Raw genomic sequence first — 22,024 nt, 5'->3', positions numbered from 1 at the left:
GAGCAAAGAAAACAAAAAAGAGCTCTATTATTCTGTGAGCACCAAACCAGACTGGGCTGGGGTCTCACACAATTCGCTCATATGATTGCAAAGACAGACAGAAACTTCACTCTTTCATGTACCCAGGCAGATACAATGCACGACATGCACGTTTTCATGGAAGAAGACTTAACAGCACCACTTGCTATACACCCTTTGGTAAATCACCTTTTTGGTGGCCATCTGTGTTAGTTAATTGCCATAATCAAGAGTAAAAATTAAAACTTTTCTATCTCTATGATAAGCAGGTCCTTACAACTTGGAGCAATGCAACTATCTATAATAATAAAAGTGTAATATGAAGGGCAATGAGGCAGAGATAGTTAGGGACAATCAGGCAGGCAGGCAGAGTGGTTAGGGGCGATCAGGTAGGCAGGCATGAGAGTGGTTAGCAGCAATCAGGCAGGCAGGCAGAGTAGTTAGCGGTGATCAGGCAGTCAGGCAGAGGCGGTTAGGGGTGATGAGGCAGGCCAGTGGTTAGGGCGATGAGGCAGGCAAGCAGAGTGGTTAGGGGCAATCATGCAGGCTGGCAGGCAAGCGGTTAGGAGCCAGCAGTCCTGGATTGTTAGAGGGTGCAAGCATGGCTGAAGGACCGTCCTCCCCCCACATGAATTACGTGCACCGGGCCTCTAGTGTGTATATATACATAGATAGATAGAGAGAGAGAGAGAGAGAGAGAGAGAGAGAGAGAGATAGGTATAGCTAATATACAAAGTGTTCCCTCAGGAGTTTGACCGGGAGACCGGGAGTTCGATTGCTCACTATGAGGTATGCTGATCACCAGTGGACAGTGTGGAACATGGCAGGCGACCAGTGGCAGAAGAGGCGGCAGGGTGTTGAGGAATTGAGGGAAGGAGGAGGCGGGGAGGCAGAGAGGTGGTAGGGGGGAGCCTGGCGGTGGAGCAGGTGGGGAGGCAGGGACATGGCAGGCGACCAGTGGCAGCAGCAGACACTGAGGGAGCAAGGGGAGGAGGAGGCAGGGAGGTGGGGAACCTGATCAGCCCTGATCTTCAGCCAGGCCTAGGGACCCTACCCGTGCAAGGATTTTGTGTACTGGGCCTCTAGTATTGGAATAAATGCTCGTATGTGATTCACGCCTGTCTCTGCTTAATTGGCTTAAGTAGTGACAGGCAGCATGGACCCACTGTTTGTCCAGTTACAGAATCAAAACCCTGTTTTCTTAGGTTCCTTCTTGAAGTTTGAGGGTAAAAAGTGGCTTAACCTAGAATTATCTTTCCATGAGAATGTTGACTGAGGGAAGGTGGCCTCACAAACAGATTGGAGGTTCAAGCACATCAACACTGCAAACAGGGAAGCCCCCGCGCCTGGTTTCAGCAGTTAGATGCTGCTGCTTGACCACAGACCCCCAGAATAGACCAATAAAACTTGACTCAGCTTACTTTCAGGTCCTTTTTAAAATATATTTTTATTGATTTCCGAGAGGAAGGGAGAGGGAGAGAGGAACAGAAACATCAATGATGAGAGAGAATCACTGACTGGCTGCCTCCTGCACGCCCCCCACTGGGAACCAAGCCCGAAACCCAGGAATTGAACCTTGACCTCCTGCTTCACAGGTCGATGCTCAACCACTGAGCCATGCTGGCTGGGCTCAGGTCCTTTTGAGCCATAATAACCTAACCCCAATTAATTTTGATGCTGCCCCCAGAACCCTGCTCTGCATTCCCAGTAGGAAAACCATAGCTAAGTATGTCATTGGATTACTGTCTGCAGAAAAGAGCACAGACATATGAGAAGTTCTCCCCTTAGAGTTTGCTTGTCAGCATGGTCCTTAGGCCACATGAACTACAATAAGCTCCTTCATTTTTAGTGCCTGCCAACTAACAGTACCATCTTTTGTTTTGTGGAGCACCTTTGGAAGAAAGGCCCTGAGGTATCAGCTGATCCAGACCTGGCCCTCAAACACATTTCCTTTGGCGAAAAAATTATCTGCTCCATTTTTTGGTGTTTTTGTTTGTTTGTTGTTAATCCTCACCCGAGGATATTTTTCCCATTGATTTTAGAGAGAGAGGAAGGGAAGGAGAGAGACAAGGAAAGAGAAACATTGATGTGAGAGACACCCCTTGATTGGTTGCCTCTCCCTCCCCCCGCCCCAGCTCCCATCAACCCTTCACTCTGACAGCTGATGCTCTAACCACTGAGAAAATGGATTAAGGTTCTGTTTTATTTAAATGGGACGTACTCCAACTTTGCAGGGTTCCCACCACTCGTTATTTTGCCACACACCCGTTTCTCCACTTACTGTTCAGCTTCTGCAAACATTTGAGCTTAAAAACCCTGATCTAAGCCAACACCCAAGAGGAAATTCTCCAGGTTGCAAGGCAAGTTTAGTAGCACACCTGGTCCAAGAAGCCCATTTCCCCTGCTGTTATTTCCAACATGTACCTCCCTCCACCAGAACCAACTGGTTTAGAGCAAGAATGCCAGACTCAGTTGCTATTTTCATACAAAGGACCTCAGAAGATCCCTTAAACTACCCAAGGATGATTCAAAAAACGCCTTAACCAAAGGGAGTGAAATAACAAATTAATTAATTAATCCTCAGAATCAGACTATATTCGAAGGAAGAATCTTTTGTTGTTGTTGTTAGTCCTCACCCAAGGAGACCTTCTCTAGTTAGTTAGTTAGTTAGTTAGTTAGCCCTCACCTGAGGATATTTTTCCATTGCTTTTCAGAGAGAATGGAAAGAGGGTAGGGGGAGGAGGGAGGGAGGGAAGGAGGGAAGAAGGGAGAGAGAGAGAGAGAGAGAGAGAGAGAGAGAGAGAGAGAGAGAGAGAGATTGAGGTGAGAGACACACATGGATTTGGTTGCCTTCTGCATGCGTCTGAGGCGCAGGATGGAACCTACAACCCAGGTATGTGCCCTGATCAGGAATTGAACCCAGGATCCTTCCATGTGCAGGCCAATGCTCTAACCACTGAAAATACAACAGCGAAGGCTGGAGGAAGAATCTTTAAAGAGGTAATTAAGTTAAAATGAGGTCACTAGGTGGACCCTAATCCGATATAACTGACGTCCTTATAAGAAAAGATTGGACAGACACATAGAGAGAGAATGTGGTGTGAACATGAAGAGGGATAACTTCAAGCCCAGAGCTATGCCCAAGAGACCCCCCTGGCCCCTGTTGACACCTTGATCTCAGACTTCTTGCCTCCTACACTGTGAGAAGCAGACCTAGCTATCCAATACACCTCTCTTAATCAAACAACAAAGAACTGACGTTGGCATTATCTTATCCTGTAAATGTGTTTGAAATTCTGGTTTAATCTTCATCACGTGAGAGGGCCAAGTGCCACAAGCACCCAGCTGGGAGGACTGTGGGAGCTGAGAGCGAGCCCTTAGGAGCCAAGTGGCACAGGTTCCAATGCCAGCCCCTCACTCCTCACCTACACAGCTTTGGGCAATTTTCTTAACCTCCCTCTAAAATATGGAAATATTAGCAATACCTGGAGTAGTGAATGAATGACATCCTGTGTGAAGCATGTGAACACAGACTCAGCACAGATGAATAATCCAGGTCTGGGGGTTTCTACTCTCAAACACTCTCACTGGGGAAACTCATTGAACAATCAGGCTTCATAAAAGATGGCTGCTTGAGCTTTGGAACTAGCGTCTAATGAGAAGGATCAGGGGTACACTGCTGAGCAGACACCACAGCGTCCAGCTTCCACATTAATACATTAAGAAGGCTAAACATGGGTATATCTACACTTACATGTCCATCTCTATCTTCATGTATATCAATCTTTCTAACTGTCAATATCTATATCTATAATTATGCCAAAATCTGCTGTCACTATCTGTAGCTATAACTTTATCATATCTATACCTATAACTACATTGATAGCTGTATTTATATCTATATCCATATTGATATTGGTATATCTCACTATGTATTACTATAGTGATATTTATAATTACATGTATATCTGTGTCTATAACTATGTATATAGTATGTATATGTATATGTATATGTATATGTATATGTATATGTATATGAATACACTGGAGGCTTGGTGCAAGGATTCATGCACTGGTGGGGTCCCTTGACCTGGCCTGCAGTGATCTGGCTGAAACCGGCAGTCCAACATCCTCCAAGGGATGTAGTAGTACGCAAAGTGGCAGGCAGCTGGGGAGGAGCCCGAGCCCCGGGAGGCGCTGCCACTCCCACTCATCCCAGCCCCGCTGCACCTGCTGCCACTGCCTCTCGTTAGGCCCCCTCCACCTAGGGTAATACCAGCGCCCCATGAACGAGAAGGAGCTGTAGGCTCACACCCAGTCAGTCCCAATGCTGTTCCCCATCCCAATCCCATCCTGGTCTGGATGGGGGAGAGACTTGTGCTGCTGCAGCTGCACTCACCAGCCGTGAGCCCCGAGCCCCGGTCCTGATGCCCATCAGTCAGCTGAGCAGTGCTCCCATAGGGGGCAGCTCCTGCGTTAAGCATCTGCCACCAGATGGTCAGTGCATGTCATAGCAACTGGTTGAACGGTCAAACAGTCACTTAGGCTTTTATATATATATATATATATATATATATATATATATATATATATATATATATATATATTCCTCACAATGCCTGACATTGGAACACAACAAAATGTTAGATTTTCCCTGTTGCCATAATTTGGAAAACTAAAAGATGAAAATTGGGGAGTGAAGATACAGTGTGCCTACAAAATGTCTGAATTACAGATAAATATATTTTTCATTCATCAAATATTTACTGTGCCACATATGGTTTTAGATACCATCAGCTATTATTTAGGCTGCAAGTGTTCATACCCTCTTGGGCTTTATAATCTAAGGCAGTGATTTTCAACCTGTGTACCACAAGAATTTTTAAAACATGCAATACCTGACTATTTAGTCAGGAGCACTGACCTCTTTTCCCTTAGAATGTCAATTTTAAAAAATGACAACAGCCAACACAATAATAGCCAACTAGTGTGGATGAATAAAAATAATATCTATTTTTGGTCAGAGTGGCAAAAAATAGAACATATTTTTGGTGTGCCACAGAGTGTGGGGAAGCACAGGACTTGGTTGGAAAGTCTGTAAGGAGGATTCTCCGAAAGGTTGGAGGCCTCTAGGGGGACCTTGCCAAAGGCGGCAGACCCTGCCTTGACTTTTCCAAACAAGGGTGTTTTGCTGGAATCTTTATGTTTATTCTTTAGATGCCCTTGCTTAAAGGTCACTACAGACGCATGTGTCTTCTCAAAGATACTTACCCTGCTGATAGTATCTAATAGTTAATTTTAGTTCAAGCTGCTGTTACAATAAAAGCCTAAGGAGGCAGGAGAATAGGGCTGTGGTTCCTTTAGCCAGGCAGCCCCTTAGCCTTCTCTTTCACAGCAAATCATGTGTCAGAGAAATCATTCATCTGTCGCTCAGGGTCTGCTGTTCAGCCCCGGCAACAGTTATAGTAATTAGTTTATGTGTGCCATGGGATAAAAATGATTGAAAATTGCAGATCTCAGCACATCCTACAAAATAGTTTTAAAGAACAATCATGTGAGTCCCACTGACATGGCTCAGTGGTTGAGTGTTGATCAGGAGGTTGAGGTTCAATTCCTGTTCAGAGCACATGCCCAGGTTGTGGGCTTGCTCCCCAGTGTGGGGTGTGGAGTAGGCAGCTGATCAATGATTCTTTCTCATCATTGATGTTTCTATATCTCCCTCCTTCTCCCTTCCTCTCTGAAATCAATTAATATATATACTATATATGATATATGATATACAATATATGATATATAACATGTGATATATAATATATAACATGTAACAAGTGATACATGATATGTGATGCCTAATACATAATACATGATACATAATATGTAATATATAATGTATAATATATAATATAATGATTTGAAATAATTTAAGTTCAGTTTTGGCACTGGCTTTTGAGGGGTGGCTCGGCCCACTACTCTATGCTCAGGCCCACAGTGCCTTAAATTCCAGCAAAAAAGCTCTGATTTCATGAGACTTTAGCCTGTAAAAACTATTTATTTTATCAGATAACAGACTTAGTATGTCCCAGGGGACCTTAGAGTTACACAGTCAGGTTTGGTTCCACTGCCTACCAGCTGAGTGATTTTGGCCACTATTTGTGTCTCTGAACTTGAGGGCACAGTACCAATACCTACCACCCAGCTGCCCACAGGATTAGAAAGATAATCTACAAAAATCTCTTTGCCAGTGACAATCCGAGTGCAATAGACACTGTGTCTAAAAGGGGTAAGGGCTCAATAAATATTGAGGTGCCCTGTAGCACCCAGCAAATTCTAAAGCCCAACTCCCTGTTAGGTATGAAATTTTTTTAGAAAATGAAAGACATGCCCTTTATATAATGTGAACCCACTACTCCATAGTGGAGTCTTTTTCCAAATATTCACCTTCTTGGTCTTTTTTACTCCCTTCTGCACCCTCTACCCCATGCACAGCTGTCTAACATTACATTGATCACCTGCTATGTGCCAGCCACTGTGCTAGGTACAGTCTATGCATATCCCCATGGATCCCCTACTCAATATCACCACCTTCATTTTGCAGTTAAGGAAATGAAGTATCAGAGAGGTTAGGACACTTACCAAAGGCCAGCCAACCTACAGTCAGGCTTGCCGATTTTCAATTCCAGACTCTGTATATACTTACTGGCCCAAACAGACACACACAAACACACACACACACACACACACACACACACACACACACACGCACACACACACACAGAGAAGCTTCCATTCACCTCTCATTTGCCTCCATCTTACCTGGAACTGGGGATTGTCTAGGAGACAGTTGGGTCAGGTCCCCGATTGTCACAGAAAATGGAAGTTTGAATGTGTAGTCCTCTCTGGTGAGCAGTTTCCAGGGGTGTGTACATAATCAAATAGCTCCTGGCCACACATGGGGTAGAAAACTTGGCAGGTATTGGGTGATTCAGAAGGAAGAAGCTACTCAGGTAGGATAGGGCAGAGGGCAATCTTAGGCCTGCATGGAGACACATCGTTAGAAAGACAAACCATATAGGTGGGAGCGGGGTGGAGGGGGTCAATGGGCAGAAAGGGAGGGACATCTGTAATACTTTCAACAATAAAGAGAAAAGAAAAACAAACCATATGAAGTCACCTCCAATTCTTGTGGGATGACGTGCAGCGTGAATGAACAAACAAGGTCAAATGCAGCTCTCTCACTGTTCTCTGTGGCTCACTGGCTCCTCTTTCCCAGCCCTGTCCCTCAAATGTTCTCATTTAAATGAGAGGCAAAAGGCAGTGTTGCCTAGTAGTTAAAGCCAGTGCTCTGGAGGCAGAAAGGTTTAAGTTGAAGCCTCACATCTGCCATTTATCATTTCTTTGACCTTCACTGACCTCCTTTCTCTAAACTTTGGTTTCCTTATTCATAAAATGGGGGGGACAATAGTGACACCTAATCTCCTATGTGTATTTTTATTGGAGAGAGAAAGAGAGAGAGAGAGAGAGAGATTTGTTGTTCCATTTATTTTTGCATTTATTTTATTGCTTCTTGTATGTGCCCAGACCGGGGATCAAACCCACAACCTTGACATATCTGAATGACACTATGACACTATAACCAACTGAGCTACCCAGCAGGGTATTGTTGTTTTGTTGTGTTTCTGATTATATGCAATAATCTGTAAAACCATACAGCACAGTGCTTGGCATAATCAATGTTGGTCGTTTGTATTAGTTTGGGATTTGAAGTATAACGTTGTTGTACTAGCAAAATGCAGAGTCTTTGAAATCCCAAAGTCTTGAGCTGAAATTCTGGCTCAGCCACTTATAAGATGGCCCAGGTGCAGGCCATTTGCTATTCCAACCTTTGTCTTCTGGTCTGAAAAAGGGAGGTGTGGGGGTTGCTGCTCAGATGTGTCCCCTGGGCTCTCTGAAAGGACTGCATGAGGTAATGCCTGGGAAGCACCTGGCCCAGGCATGCACATGTGAGTGGTATTGTCACAGGTAGTGGCTTGAACTGTTAGTTCTCTACTAGAGCCATTTGGGGGTGTTGTTGGGCGAGTTGTTGGGGGGTAGCGCATCTCCACTCTTCTGGCCCATCTTTCCCATGACATTTTACCTCCCAACCTCCATTGAACCAGGAGAGAAATACCACTGTTCAAGTCACCACCAAAGATTGCTGGAAACACCTGGAACACCGCTGCCGTGGCTGAGACTTGGTTCTGAGTGTGGGTCTTGTTCTTCCTGAGTGGTTCATTAATGATGAACTTTCAGCTCAGACAGCCTTTTAGTTCATGGAAGGAGTGAGTGAGAAGGCAGGGCTAATAAAGGTTAAACACCAAAAGTATCAAACTACAAAAAGAGCCCTGTCATTCAAGCAGAAAAAGCAGTCACTCCTCACTTTTGAGAAGAGAATGGGGACAAGAAGAAAAGTCCATGGGATCCTCTCTGGATCTCAGTGGATCTCCTGTGTGGGACTGTAACATCAGTGTTGGGGTCAAGAGGACAGGGGCCAGGAAGCTGGTTTTCAGTCAGTTGCCAGTTGCCAGCTCTGTGACATTGAGAAGGTTTTTTGTCCCTTGGTGCCTCAGTTTTTCCACCTTTGACAATGGGAATATGGTAGAGATGTAGAACTCTCTGAAGATTGCGTGCACATGTTTCTTTCATTGCCAAGACTCTCTTGCAATTAGAATGAGGCCAGTGAATTCCAGTTCTGGTCTGTGAACCCCAGTTGAAAGTGACATAACTCATTGGTCTAGGGCATTTCAGGGTAGGTCTGAGTCTCCACACTCTCTTCCCTGACTCACTAGTCCTGGAAACCACATGTGAAGGTGGTAACATCAAAACATGGCAGAGACTCTATCATCCCAGTTCTCCGAGTAACTGAGCAACCCTCTCCTGTCAACCTGAATACGTTACACCCATTGCCTTTCTTAACCTTATGACAAACCTTCGGAGCATTTGTTCATGCAATACACATGTAATGGGCACCCTCCAGGTATGGATATAGCTTTGAACATGTCAATCAAAGTTACTGCTGTCAAGTTTATATTCCCATGAGAGGGAAGCAGAAGACTGCAAACAAATAATCAATTAAATTAACAGGAGAATCCCAAATGGTAATAGGTGTCCAGAAGAAAATAGAACAAGATAATATAACATTGTGACTGGGCTGGGGGTGGGGGGGTGACTAAGGATATCCTCTCAGGAAGTGACGTTTTGAGACCTGAAGCAGGAGAAGGAGCCAGCCATGCGAAGACCATGGGAAAAGGCAGGAGGAGCAGTATGTACACAGGCTGGAGGCTGAGATTTCCAAGGAATAGATCAAGGCTGGTGTGGCCTATTACTGAATGAGGAGGATGAGTCTGGGGTCAGAGACACGGGCAGGACACAGAGCACAAAGGAGACACTTTTGGGGCATAATAAGGAGTTTGGATTCTGTTTGAAGTGTGATGGGGTGTCTTGAGGGGGTTTTAAGAAAAAAGAGACATGATTCACTATTTAATTAAGTGGCTAATGTCCTTGGTTACTTAATTTTTAAATAAAATAGCATGGGAAAGAGGTAATTCGGAAGTGGAATGATCAGGTTTGTATTGTAGAGAGCTCACTGGCAGTTCCGGGAGAAGGGCTTTGGAAGTGAGGAGGATGCTGGATGGCCTAAGCTTTGGTGGTGGCTTGGGCAAGCTGGACACAATGAACACGGAGAAGTGGCGGGTGTGGGCTGGCATTTGGAGATACCATTAGGAGGACTTCCTAGTACTGATGGTTTTGATAGAGGAAATGAAGAAAAGAGGGATTGAGGTGACTCTCCAGCTTTTGGCTTCTGCAATGACACGTGTAGTCGGTCATGTTTTACCTCTGTAGAAGCACGCTGAAGAGGTTGTCTAACATGGCCAAGAACTTGAGGCCTGCCTTTCTTGAAGGCGGTCTGCTGTGCTCACGTCTCCTGACAATATTCTGCCTCTATACTACCTGCCACGCGATTCAACTCTGATTTCTGGCTTCTTTCATTAAAAATAGATATGAGCTGGCCTAGCTGGTTTGGCTCAGTGGATAGAGCGTTGGCCTGCGGACTGAAGGGTCCCAGGTTCGATTCCGGCCAAGGGCACATCCCAGGGTTGTGGGCTCGAACCCCAGTAGGGGGCATGCAGGAGGCACCCAATCAATGATTCTCTCTAATCATTGATGTTTCTATCTCTCTCTCCCTCTCCCTTCCTTCCTCTCTGAAATCAATAAAGAAATATATATTTTTTTAAAATAGATATGAGCTGCTCAACTGAGAAACTGGGTACTGGGTGGGTGGGACTCCCACTCTCTTTACATTATCTGAACAACCCTATCTGCTCTAGAAGGAAAAAAAAAATTTGACTCTGGAATTTATGACACTACAACATCTCTGTTGGTTTTAAGTTTGGCCAAGCGATAGGAATTCACCAAAGCCTTCCCCAACCATTTCAGATCCAATATTGCATAGACTTGTGTCCCAGAGAGGGAGCCATGTGAGATAATGTTTGGAAGACACTGGAAGTGCCCAGCATATGGACCATATGGAAAGTGCTTTCCAAATGGCAGCTGTTGTTGTTTTTAAAACAGAGGCTCCAGTGCCAAATAGGTAAAGCTGAAACCGTGTTCCACCAGTTACTATATCACACAGATCCTGAGAGAGTTATTACAATGCTGTGTTTCAGTTTCCTCACTTGAAAACAAGAATAGTACCTCCCTAATAGAATTGATGTGACAGTTAAAGGAGATCATATGTACAGACTGCTTGGAATAGTACCCAACACATAGTAAGAGTAGTAGTAGTATTAGAGTAAGAGTAGTAGTAGTAGTAGTAGTAGTAGTAGTAGTACTGTTAGAGAGGAAGGGCAGTGGGAAGAGAGAAGATATAATTACTCCTTTAAAACCTCTTGCCTAAAGGAACTCATACACATAACCTCATTTATACATATACTAGAGGCCCAATACACGAAATTTGTGCAAGGGGCTCAGCCCGTGCAGCCTCTCAGCCCTGGCTGCCTCAGCCCTCACAGCACTGGCTGCCTCCCAGCCCTGCCCACTGGTTGTTCCAGAAGATTGTTCTGTCATCCAGTCTAATTAGCATATTACCTCTTTATTATATAGGATTAGTATCTTGTATTTCTTAAAGAAATGAATTGAGACTCAGAAATTTTTCATGACTAAAAAATATTGACTCAAATGTATTTAAAATTGATTATGTTACTGTCACTGTAACAATCCATTTACATGTCATCTATAATAATAAAAGTGTAGTATGCTAATTAGACTGGACAGCCGAACGACCTTGAGGATGTCCTTCCGGATGACATTCAAATGAAGCTGGGGCTGCAAGGGACAAGGCAAGCTGCCGAGGTTGGGAGGGACTGCAAGGACTGGCGGAGGCTGAGAGGGGCTGTGAGGATCAAGCCCCTTGCTTGAATTTCATTCATCAGGCATCTAGTATAATATAAATATTATGTGGAAAATACTATTATTGAATCATAGAAGATTAAACATGGGGGTGGAGTAAGTGGATGCTGCACAGACACCCTCCCAGTAACAAACTGATATTACTAGGTGTGTCGGTTAATAATGCAAATTTTTTTCAATAAATGGAGTTACATATATGGTGATATATATGTGATTTGATATGTATGCTATTTTGTTATATTGACAACATGCTGCAGAACTTCATTTGTCAGATTTGCTGAAGGTGTTAACATCATAGATATTTTTACACTTAAAAATGTCCAATTTTTTGCCAAAAAAAAAGAGCATTTGCGGGAAGTTATAATTCATTACTTTATTTTGAAGAAAAGTGCTGCTGAATACTTCAGGAAGCTTATGGTGAACATGTTCCACCTCAAGATACATGTGAACGCTGCTTTAAATGTTTTAAACGTGATGATTTCGATGTGAAAGACAAAGAACATCCAGGTCAGCCGAAAAAGTTTGAAGACCAACAATTACAAGCATTATTGGATGAAGATGCATGTCAAACTCAAAAACAACTTGCAGAAAGATTAAACGTTGCTCAGCAAACAATTTCCGATTGTTTACAGCAATTGGAAAGATTTTTAAGGAATGAAAATGGGTGCCACATCAACTGAACAAAAGACAAATGGAAAACTGAAAAGTCATCAGTAAAATGTTGCTTCAATGGCATGAAAGAAAGTTTTTTTTGCATCAAATTGTGACCGGCAATGAAAAGTGCATTTATTTTGAGAATCCCAAACGCACAAAATCATGGGTTGATCCAGATCAACCATCAACATCAAATGCAAGGCCAAATTACTTCTGAAAGAAGACAATGCTCTGCGTTGGGTGGGATCAGGAAGGTGTGGTGTATTGTGAATTTCTAAAACCAGGTGAAACTGTTAATAATGATTGCTACCAACAACAAATAATCAATTTGAACCATGCTTTGATCGTGACACAACCAGAATGTTACAGAAGATACGGCAAAGTAATTTTGCTTCTTGATGATGCACCATCACACACTTCAAAACCAGTTAAAGACACGTTAAAAGATCTTGCCTGGGAAGTATTAACCCACCCACTGTATTCACCAAACCTTGCACCTTCAGATTACCACTTGTTCTGATCAATGGCACATGCGCTTTCTGAGCAGCACTTCAAAATATACAAATAAGTGGAAAATTCGGTCTCTGAATGGTTTTCCTCAAAACAAGAAAAGTTCCATTAGGACAATATCTACAAATTACCTGAAACATGGGGGAAATGGGTAGGCAGCGATGGACATTACATTGAATAAAGCACTTTTGATGTTTCTCTTGAAATTATCATGTTTTCTTTGATTACAAAATCCGCTATTGTTAACTGGTACACCTAGTAGAAATAAATTATGGAAAAACTGCCTTAATAATCAATGGAAGACTCGCTAGACAGAACCCTGATAATGGAGGACTTCATAGAGACTGGTAGGAGGAGCGAGGGGGGAAAGGGCTGGCCAGGCATCCACAGAAAGCAACTGAAGTTCTGAAGAGGTATCTCAACTGTGGGATTTTCCACTAATAATTCTGGGTCTAATTCCCAAGCTGGGCCCCTCAGTAAAGAGTAACAGAACTGAGAAGGGTAAGGGTAACCACATAACATCTGGGTGAAAAGTAGTGGGGTTGCTGTTTGCCAGGGAGAGATGCTGAAAATTCAGGCATCCACTCAAATTCCCAACACATAAAATTCCCTTGGAGCCACCCACTTTGTGCTCAGGCAGAGGGAAGGCAGAGAAGACTAGAGCTGTGGGAGCAGAAGCCAGGATCGAGGGCTCTGGGTTAGAGCTCAGAAGGCAGACACCATGGTTTCCTGTGCTGAGTCAGTCCCCTATGCAGCAGAGGACATCTTTCCCACACAGACATTTGCTATGCAGCAGGCTTTACCTGGGGGGAAGACAGTTGACCCACTCTATTGGGAAACACCTTGCCCCACAGTGCTGACTTCCTAAGGCCACTTAAGAGACCAAAAATAACAGTTAGCCTCCAGGTAGAAGCAACTACCCCACCCTGTTGAAAAAACAAACTCTCACCACACCTGAGGACGATTGCCTGAGGGCAATTCAAGTCAGAATCCTTTCAGTCTATAGCCAGTCTCTGGAGGCTTTAAGTCTTTGCCTGATCTAATTAGCCAGAAACAGTGTTTGACGCTGTTCTGCACTAGAGATCTAGAGGTGTAGAAGGTCTACTTAATACACAGTAACAAATCCAAACACACAGCCAAAATGAGGAGAGAAAGAAACAACCCCCATATGAAAAAAACAAGAGAATTCTTCAAAAGAAGAGATAAATGAAGCACAGATAAGAAATTTATCTGAACCAGAGTCCAGGGTAATGACAGTAAAGATGCTCAACAGCATGAAAAAAAAAAAAGATATACTAACTCTGACTCTGAAAACAGAATGACATAGCACAAATAAAATAACACATTGGAAGGAATACACAGCAGATTAGGGGAAGCTGAGGATGGAATCAGTAAATTAAGAAATGGAGTTGAAGCAAAAATCACTTATTCAGAGAACCAAAAGAAAAAACATTAAAAAACAGGAGAACAGCTTAAGGGAACAGTGGGACAACATGAAACGTAACAATATTCACATAGTACGTGTGCCAGAAGAAGCAGAAAGGGAGGGAGGGACAGAGAACATGTTTGAAGAAATAATTGCAGAAAACTTCCCTAGCCTGGAAAAGAAAAAAGTCACACAAGTCCAGGAGGCACAGAGAACCCCAAGCAAGAAGAACCCAAACAGGCCCATGACAAGACACATCATAATGAAAATGCCAAAAATTAAAGACCAAGAGAGAATCTTAAATGCAGCAAGAGAAAACTGTTACTTACAAAGGAATTCCCATAAGGCTGACACCTGATTTCTCATCAGAAACTGCACAGGCCAGACAGGAATGGCATCAAGTACTCAAGGTAATGGAAAGCAAGGATCTGAGACCAAGATTACTATATCCAGCAAGACTATCATTCAAAATTTACAGTTAAATAAAGAGCTTCCCAGACCCCCCCCCCCAAAAAAAGGCTAAAGGAGTACATCACCCTCAAGAGGTATCTGTATATTTCCCCGTGAGTTTGTGTGACTGTGCCCCCGACAAATGGCTTTAGAGGCAATCTCCCTAAGAGTGACTCCCAGCAGTGAGGGAGAAGGAGACAATATGTGCTTCTTCCCCACCCCCAGGCTGAGCCTCTTCTGCCCCTGCCCCTCCCAGCCTGTGATGAGCCCCAGGGGGTCCATCCCAAGGATGGATGAAGTGAAGGGTCAGTTCATAGAACCCCATGCCCAGGTTGGGGGAGGGGTTGGAGAAGACTCTGATGACAAAAAGAACTTAAAGAGTGTGGAGGGGGAGTTTTTAGGGAGAACTCTGGGCCCTGGGAGAAGGGCAGGAAGACCCTGGATCCCTGGGAAGGAATGTGTGGGTGGGTGCACATGGGGGAAAGCTGAGGGGTAAGACTCCTAGGCCCCTGGCCCCTCCTGGGAATGAGGAACTGGGCACCTCTGGAGAAGGCTGGGACAGTTCTGTGGAACTTCATTCCCTGGAGAACAGGTCACTCACTTGTCCATTTCGCACCTAGGCTGGGACCTAGCTGAGGCAGGTGCCTGGGCTGCTCAGAGCATCACTCCCTGAACTCTGAGTCCTGAACATCTACTGGACGTGCAAGGCCACATGGGAACAATGGGGTGTGTGCGGGAGGCAAAAGGAGGGAGAACAAGGTCCTGTGCTCTCTCTAAGGGGAGGGGGGAGGGCAAGGAGGCACAGGTTCATGTACATGATGAATGCACAATGCAGGATCACCCTTGATGTCGATATCAGCACTTTATTATCTTCAGCCCCAATTTGAGTGCCAGCCTGGGCAATCCAAAGGAACAAGAGCCTTGGAGGCAGGGTAGTGACTGATGTGAACTTAAAAGAACAGAAATGCGGGAATGCTGCCAGTCCTGGGCCTTCCCAATCAGCCCTCAGCACCCCCACCTCGCCCAGCCATGTGGGGGCACCGCGGCAGCCAGGCGTGTGCCCAAGGTCACACTCAGAAGGATGCTGAATTTACTGCGGTTGCATCTGACCGAACTCCTTTTCCCGAAGTTCACTCCGTTTGATCTTGCCAGTGACGGTTTTGGGAAGCTCAGGGACAAACTCCACCTGGGTGAGGAGAAAGCGAACCATCCTGAGTCCTGTTGTCACTTCCTACCCGTCCCCACTCCTCTCTTCACCCTGCACGTCCCCAAACAGGCTGCAGCAGGTGGTGGCCTCAATGGTGGGGGCAAAGTACGCCAGGTCCTCCTCCTGAGCCCCTGGAGCTGCTGCAGCCTGTGACGTGCTCTGACCAATGAAATGTGGTGGAGGGAAGCATGGCACCTCTCACAGGAGAGTCGGAACCTCTGAGCCTGGCCACCCTCTCTGTCCATCTCTGACAGCACCTGGCAGGTGCCTACGTGGGGGCTGCTTCTCTATCCTGGTCCCAGCAGACCAGGGCGGGCATGTGGCATGAGCCTTTCTTACAATAAGCCATGTGGCAGTGGGGTTGTTTGTTATAATAACAACTAGCCAAGCGGTGTCCATCATGGGGCACACACCCCACATGGGGTCAATTTGATTTTTCAGGGGAGCAATTTGAGAATGAGTTATCAACAGTGAATTTTTCCCATTTCTTATGGTTCTAGGGGCCTCATATACAGTATCTTATCTACTAAAGAGTGAAAATGCTAACTGACCCTCACACCATCACAATGGCAGTGCCCACAGCCAAGAGGAGGGAATATGCTAATTGACTGCCCCACCCTCAAATATGGTGGCATCCACAGCCAAAAGATGATGGTGCCCAGTCCCCTTAGCCCCCCAGCTGCCCATGGCCGGTCCGAAGCACAGGCAAGCCTGAGATGGCGGCTGCCCAAACATCCAGGGCCGGCCAAGTCTCAGGTAACCAGGGATGGCCAAGGCTTGCGATGCTGACAGTGGCGGCAGCAGAGGTGTGATGGGGACATCGCCTCCCCTGATTGCTGGGTCGACTCCTGCCCCTAAGGGCTCCCAGACTGTGAGAGGGGACAGGCCGGGATGAGGGACCCCACCTGCAGTGCATGAATTGTCATGCACCTGGCGTCTAGTATAAATATATATTGTGACATATTTATGTATTTCAGTTCTCCATTATATGTTTTGAAACTTTATTTGCTATTTTTTCATTTCACTTCATATCATTATTTTTTTAAGACATATTTTATTGATTTCTTACAGAGAGGAAGGGAGAGGGATAGAGAGCTAGAAACATCAATGAGAGAGAAACATCAATCAGCTGCCTCCTGCACACCCCCTACTGGGGATGTGCCCGCAACCAAGGTACATGCCCTTGACCAGAATCAAACCTGGGACCCTTGAGTCCGCAGGACAACGCTCTATCCACTGAGCCAAACCGGTTTCGGCCATATCATTATTTTTTAACAATTTCTTAGTGATTTCTTCTTCGGTACTTCAAATGTTCTTTCATTCTTTTTTCTCTTGCATGGATGCCATGTTCTTTGGAAGCTTGTTTAGACCAAGTTAATGGCCTTTTAGGCTTCCTCCACATGAATAGGAGTTCACTTTTTGAAAGCATATGTCACAAGGGGGGCCTCAGGATTTTAGAGATGCCTAGATGGGGCATGGCCCCAAAATGGTTGGGAACCAGTGATCTAGGCTGTCCTAACTGGTAGGCATCCCCTAGTCTACTCTCCAGGAGGCAGCAGAGACTAACATTAAAGCACGTGGGTTGAGGTCTAGCTCTGCCTGTATATTAACTCTATTCTCTGAGCCTCAATTTCAACTCCGTAAAATACATGGTTAGACCATCTCAGGCTGCGGAGAGGATTAAGTGAAATAAGAATGCACGTGAAGCATTTAATCCGGGGCATGGCACGTGACGTAAATATTCAGTAACTGTTAGCTACACAGCTTTACAACATGCACTGACTATAAACATTCAGACAATGTAGGAAATGTTAACTTGTTGGCATTCGTGTCCTTTCAAACTTTGTTTGTAAACAAATACAATAATATTATGTATATTCTCTCATAGCCTGCTTTTTATCTTAATAATATATTGTGGTACCTCTATATTAAAAATAAAAATCTATATCACTAAAAATTACAAGATAATATTACATTTTACAAATAATTTTGTAATTTCTCTAATGGACAAATGCAGCTCTGGCCAGTCTTTCTCAGTGACTGGAGCATCAGCCCACAAAGCAAACTGTCGTGGGTGTGATTCCAGATCAAGGGCACGTACCTGGATTGCAGTTTCCATCCCAGGCCCCAGTTGGGGTGTGTTCATGAGGCAGCCAATTGATATTTCTCTCTACATCAATGTTTCTCTCTCTCTCTCTTTCCCTCTCTCCGTCCCTCCCTTCCTTCCACTCTCCTTAAAAATCAATGGAAAAAAATATCCTGAAGTGAGGATTGACAATAACTAAAACAAATGCAGAAAACAGAAATTGACAAAACAGAAAACAAATGCAGTAGAATAAAAAGAATAAAAATGAACTGCCACAGATGAGATATAAAATGGCAGCAGAGGCCCTAGCTGGCTTGGCTTAGTGGATGGGGTGTCAGCCTGCGGACTGAAGGGTCCCAGGTTTGATTCCGGCCAGGGACACATGCCTGGGTTGTGGGCTCAGTCCCCAGTGGGGGTGTGCAGGAGGCAGCCGATCAATGATTCTCTCTCATCATTGATGTTTCTATCTTTCTCTCCTTCTCCCTTCCTCTCTGAAATCAATAAAGAAATATACATTAAAATAATAATAATAACAATAATAAAGAAAAGGTGGCATAGGAAGTGGATCCTGCACAGATATGCTCCCAGGAACAAACTGGTATTACAACTAAAATACAGAAAAAGTTCCTGAATAATCAACATCCAAAAGTCGAGACTGCATAGAGACTTGTAGGAGGGGCAGAGGTGGGAAAGGGCTGGCTGGACGCCCAAGGACAGCAACTGAAGTCACGGAGAGATATCTCAGCTGTGGGGGGGGGGGGGGGGGGGGGCACTGAGAACTCTGGGGTCTAACCCCAAGCTGAGCTCCCCAGCGGAGAGAACCTAAACTGAGGAGGGTACCCACATAACAACTGGCTGTGAAAAGCAGTGGGCTGCTATCTACCAGGGAGTAAGAGCTGAAAATTAAGGCACGCTCTTAAAGGGCAAACACACTATATTCCCTGTGGAGCCACCCACCTTGTGCTCTGGCAGAGGGAGGGTGAAGTACACTGGAACTGTGAGAGCAGAACCCAGGACTGGCAACTCAGGGGACAGAGCTCAGAAGGCAGACACCCCAAGTTTCCTGGTCTGAGTCATTCCCTCTAGGGAACATCTTCCCCACAGAGACATTTGACTTGCCTGGGGAGAGACAGTTGATACACCCTATTGGAAAAAACCTTGTCCTGAGGCCACTTTAGAGATTAAAAGTACCAATTAGCCTCCAGGCAGAAGCAACTACTTCACCAGGTGAAAAAACTCTTGCCACACCTGCCAACAATTGCCTGGGGACAATTCAAGTTGGAATCCTATCAGTCTGGAGGCTGATCTAATTAGTCTGAAACAGACTTTAACACTGTCCTTCACTAGAGATTGAGAGGTGTAGACAATCAACCTAATACATAATAACAAATCCAAACAGACCGTCAAAATGAGGAGACAAAGAAAGAACCCCCAAATAAAAAAATTAGAGAATTCTCCAGAAGACATAAATGAAGCAGAGATAAGAAATTTATCTGAATCAGGGTTCAGAGTAATTATGGTAAAAATGCTCAACAGCATGAAAAAATATATAGTAACTATGAAAAAAGAACAGTCTGAGATAAAGAATGACATAACACAAATAAAGAACACCTTGGAAGGAATACACAGAAGATTAAGGGAAGCTGAGGATCAAATCAGTGAATTAGAAGACAGAGTTAAAAATATCACTCAATCACAGAACCAAAAGGAAAAACCATTAAAAAACAGGAGGACAGCTTAAGGGAGATGTGGGAGAACTTGAAAGATAACAATATTAGAATAGCAGGTGTGCCAGAAGAGGCAGAAAGGGAGAAAGGCATAGAAAACGTGTTTCAAAAAATAATGGCAGAAAACTTCCCTAACCTGGTAAAGGAAAAAGTCACACAATTTCAGGAAGCACAGAGAACCCCAAACAAGAAGAACCCAAACAGGCCCACAGCCAGACATCATCATTAAAATGCCAAAAATTAAAGACCAAGAGAGAATCTTAAAGGCAGCAAGAGAAAAGAAAACTGGTACCTACAAAGGAGTTCCCATAAGGCTGACACCTGATTTCTCATCAGAAACTCCACAGGCCAGATGGGAATGGCATGAAGTACTCAAGGTAATGGAAAGCAAGGATCTGAGACCAAGATTACTATATCCAGCAAGGCTATCATTCAAAATACATGGTCAAATACAGAGATTCCCAGACAAAACAAAACAAAAAAAAGGCTAAAGGCTACATCATGACCCAACCAGCATTACAAAAAATCCTAAAGGGATTGCTGTAATGAGAAGAAGAAAGAGAGAGAGATACCCAGCCATACAGAATTAATATGGCAATAAATAAGTACTTATCAATAATAATCCTAAATGAAAATGCATTAAAATGCTTCAATCAAAAGGCGTAGGGGCCTGGCTGGCATGACTTAGTGGTTGAGCATTCACCAATGAACCAGGAGGTCATGGTTCGATTCCCAGTCAGAGCACATGCCTGGGTTGTAGGTCAATCCCAGTAGGGAGCGTGCAGGAAGCAGCCAATCAATGATTCTCTCTCATCATTGATGTTTCTATCTCTCCCTCTCCCTTCCTCTATGAAATCAATCAATATATATTTATTTTTAAAAAGGCATAGGGTAGCTGAATGGATACAAAAACATGACCCTACTATATACTGTCTACAAAAGACCCTTCTCAAAACAAAAGACACATACAGGATGAGAGTGAAGAGATGGGGAAAAAAATTTTCCATGCAACTGGAAAAGAATAAAAAGCTGGAGGAGCAATATTCATATCTGACAAAAGTAGACTTCAAAATGAAGGCCATCACAAGAGTCAGCAAAGATCACTACATAATACTAAAAAGATGGATCCAACAAGAGATTAAAATGCTGGTAAACATCAATGCACCCAATATAGGAGAACCTAAATATGTACATCTATATCTACATCTACATCTACATCTACATCTACATCTACTTCTATAAATAATTCCAGAGGACTTTAACAGAGAGATTGACAACAATATAGTCATAGCAGTGGAGTTTAACACCCCTCTGCTTAACTGGATAGATCTTCCAGACAAAAACTTAACAAGTAACAGAGATTCTAAAGAATAAACTGGATCAGATGGATTTGACATTTATAGAACATTTCACCCCAAAGCAGCAGAATATAGTACATTTTTTCTCAAGTGCACAGGGATCATTCACAAAGATAGGCCACAGGCTGGGACACAAAACAAACTTCTACAAGTTCAACGAGATTGAAATCCTATCAAGCATCTTCTCATATCACAGTATAATGAAATTAGAAATCAACTACAATAAAAACACCCCAAAACATTGAAACACATGGAGGCTAAATACCATGTTATTAAACAAAGAATGGGTTACCAATGAGATCAAGAAAGAAATCAGCAACTTCCTGGAAACAAATGAAAATGAACACAAACAACCACAAATCTCTGGGACAGCAAAAACAGTCCTGAGAGGGAAGTTCATAACACTACAGGAATACCTCCAAAAAACAGGAAAAATCAGCAATAAACTACTTAAACCTTCAACTTAAAGAACTAGAAAGAGAACAGCAAGAAAAGCCCAGAATAAGTAGGAGGAAGGAAATAATAAAGATTAGAGCAAAAATAAATAACATAGAGACTAAAAAAAAAAAAATACAAAAAATCATTGAAACCTAGAGCTGGTTCTTTGAAAGGATAAACAACATTGATAAACCATTAGCCAGAGTCATCAAGAAACAAGGAGAGAGGACCTAAATAAATAAAATCAGAAAGGAAAGTGGAGAAGTAACCACTGACACCACAGAAATACAAAGGATTGTAAAGAAATACCATGAACAACTATATGCCAACAAACTGGACAATGTGGATGAAATAGACAAATTCCTAGAAAAATACAATCTCCCAAAGCTAAATCAGGAAGATTCAAAATACGCAAATAGGCCAATAACAACTGATGAAATTGAAGCAGTAATAAAAATATTCCCAACAGCTGAAACCGGTTTGGCTCAGTGGATAGAGTGTCGGCCTGCGGACTCAGGGGTCCCGGGTTCGATTCCGATCAAGGGCATGTACCTTGGTTGCGGGCACATCCCCAGTAGGGGGTGTGCAAGAGGCAGCTGATCGATGTTTCTAACTCTCTATCCCTCTCTCTTCCTCTCTGTAAAAAAATCAATAAAATATATATTTTTAAAAATACTCCCAACAAAAAAATGCCCGCGTCCAGAT

General features: G+C 43.8%; 2 protein-coding genes across 7 annotated transcripts in view; both read right to left on the bottom strand.

Annotated features, from left to right (window-relative positions):
* The window catches only part of LOC307105617 (acyl-coenzyme A synthetase ACSM1, mitochondrial-like), a gene marked incomplete at its 3' end in the record, with an annotated part of 49,693 nt that extends 42,829 nt beyond the window's left edge, over window positions 1-6,864 (bottom strand). Inside the window, exon 1 of the mRNA XM_079781474.1 lies at window positions 6,832-6,864. The remainder of the gene's footprint in view (window positions 1-6,831) is intronic.
* Window positions 6,865-15,384: 8,520 nt separating this feature from the next.
* Window positions 15,385-22,024, bottom strand: part of LOC307116439 (acyl-coenzyme A synthetase ACSM1, mitochondrial-like) — a 62,896-nt gene continuing 56,256 nt past the window's right edge. For all 6 annotated transcript variants that reach the window (XM_079800406.1, XM_079800405.1, XM_079800402.1 and 3 more), the window contains one exon: window positions 15,385-15,689. In XM_079800406.1, coding sequence (XP_079656532.1) covers window positions 15,594-15,689 — 96 coding nt within the window. In that variant the 3' untranslated portion in view covers window positions 15,385-15,593. The remainder of the gene's footprint in view (window positions 15,690-22,024) is intronic.

Source organism: Cnephaeus nilssonii, assembly GCF_951640355.1.
Source record: "Cnephaeus nilssonii genome assembly, chromosome: 2".
In the NCBI taxonomy this organism is placed as follows: domain Eukaryota; kingdom Metazoa; phylum Chordata; class Mammalia; order Chiroptera; family Vespertilionidae; genus Cnephaeus; species Cnephaeus nilssonii.
This window is presented reverse-complemented; position numbering and strand designations above follow the sequence as displayed.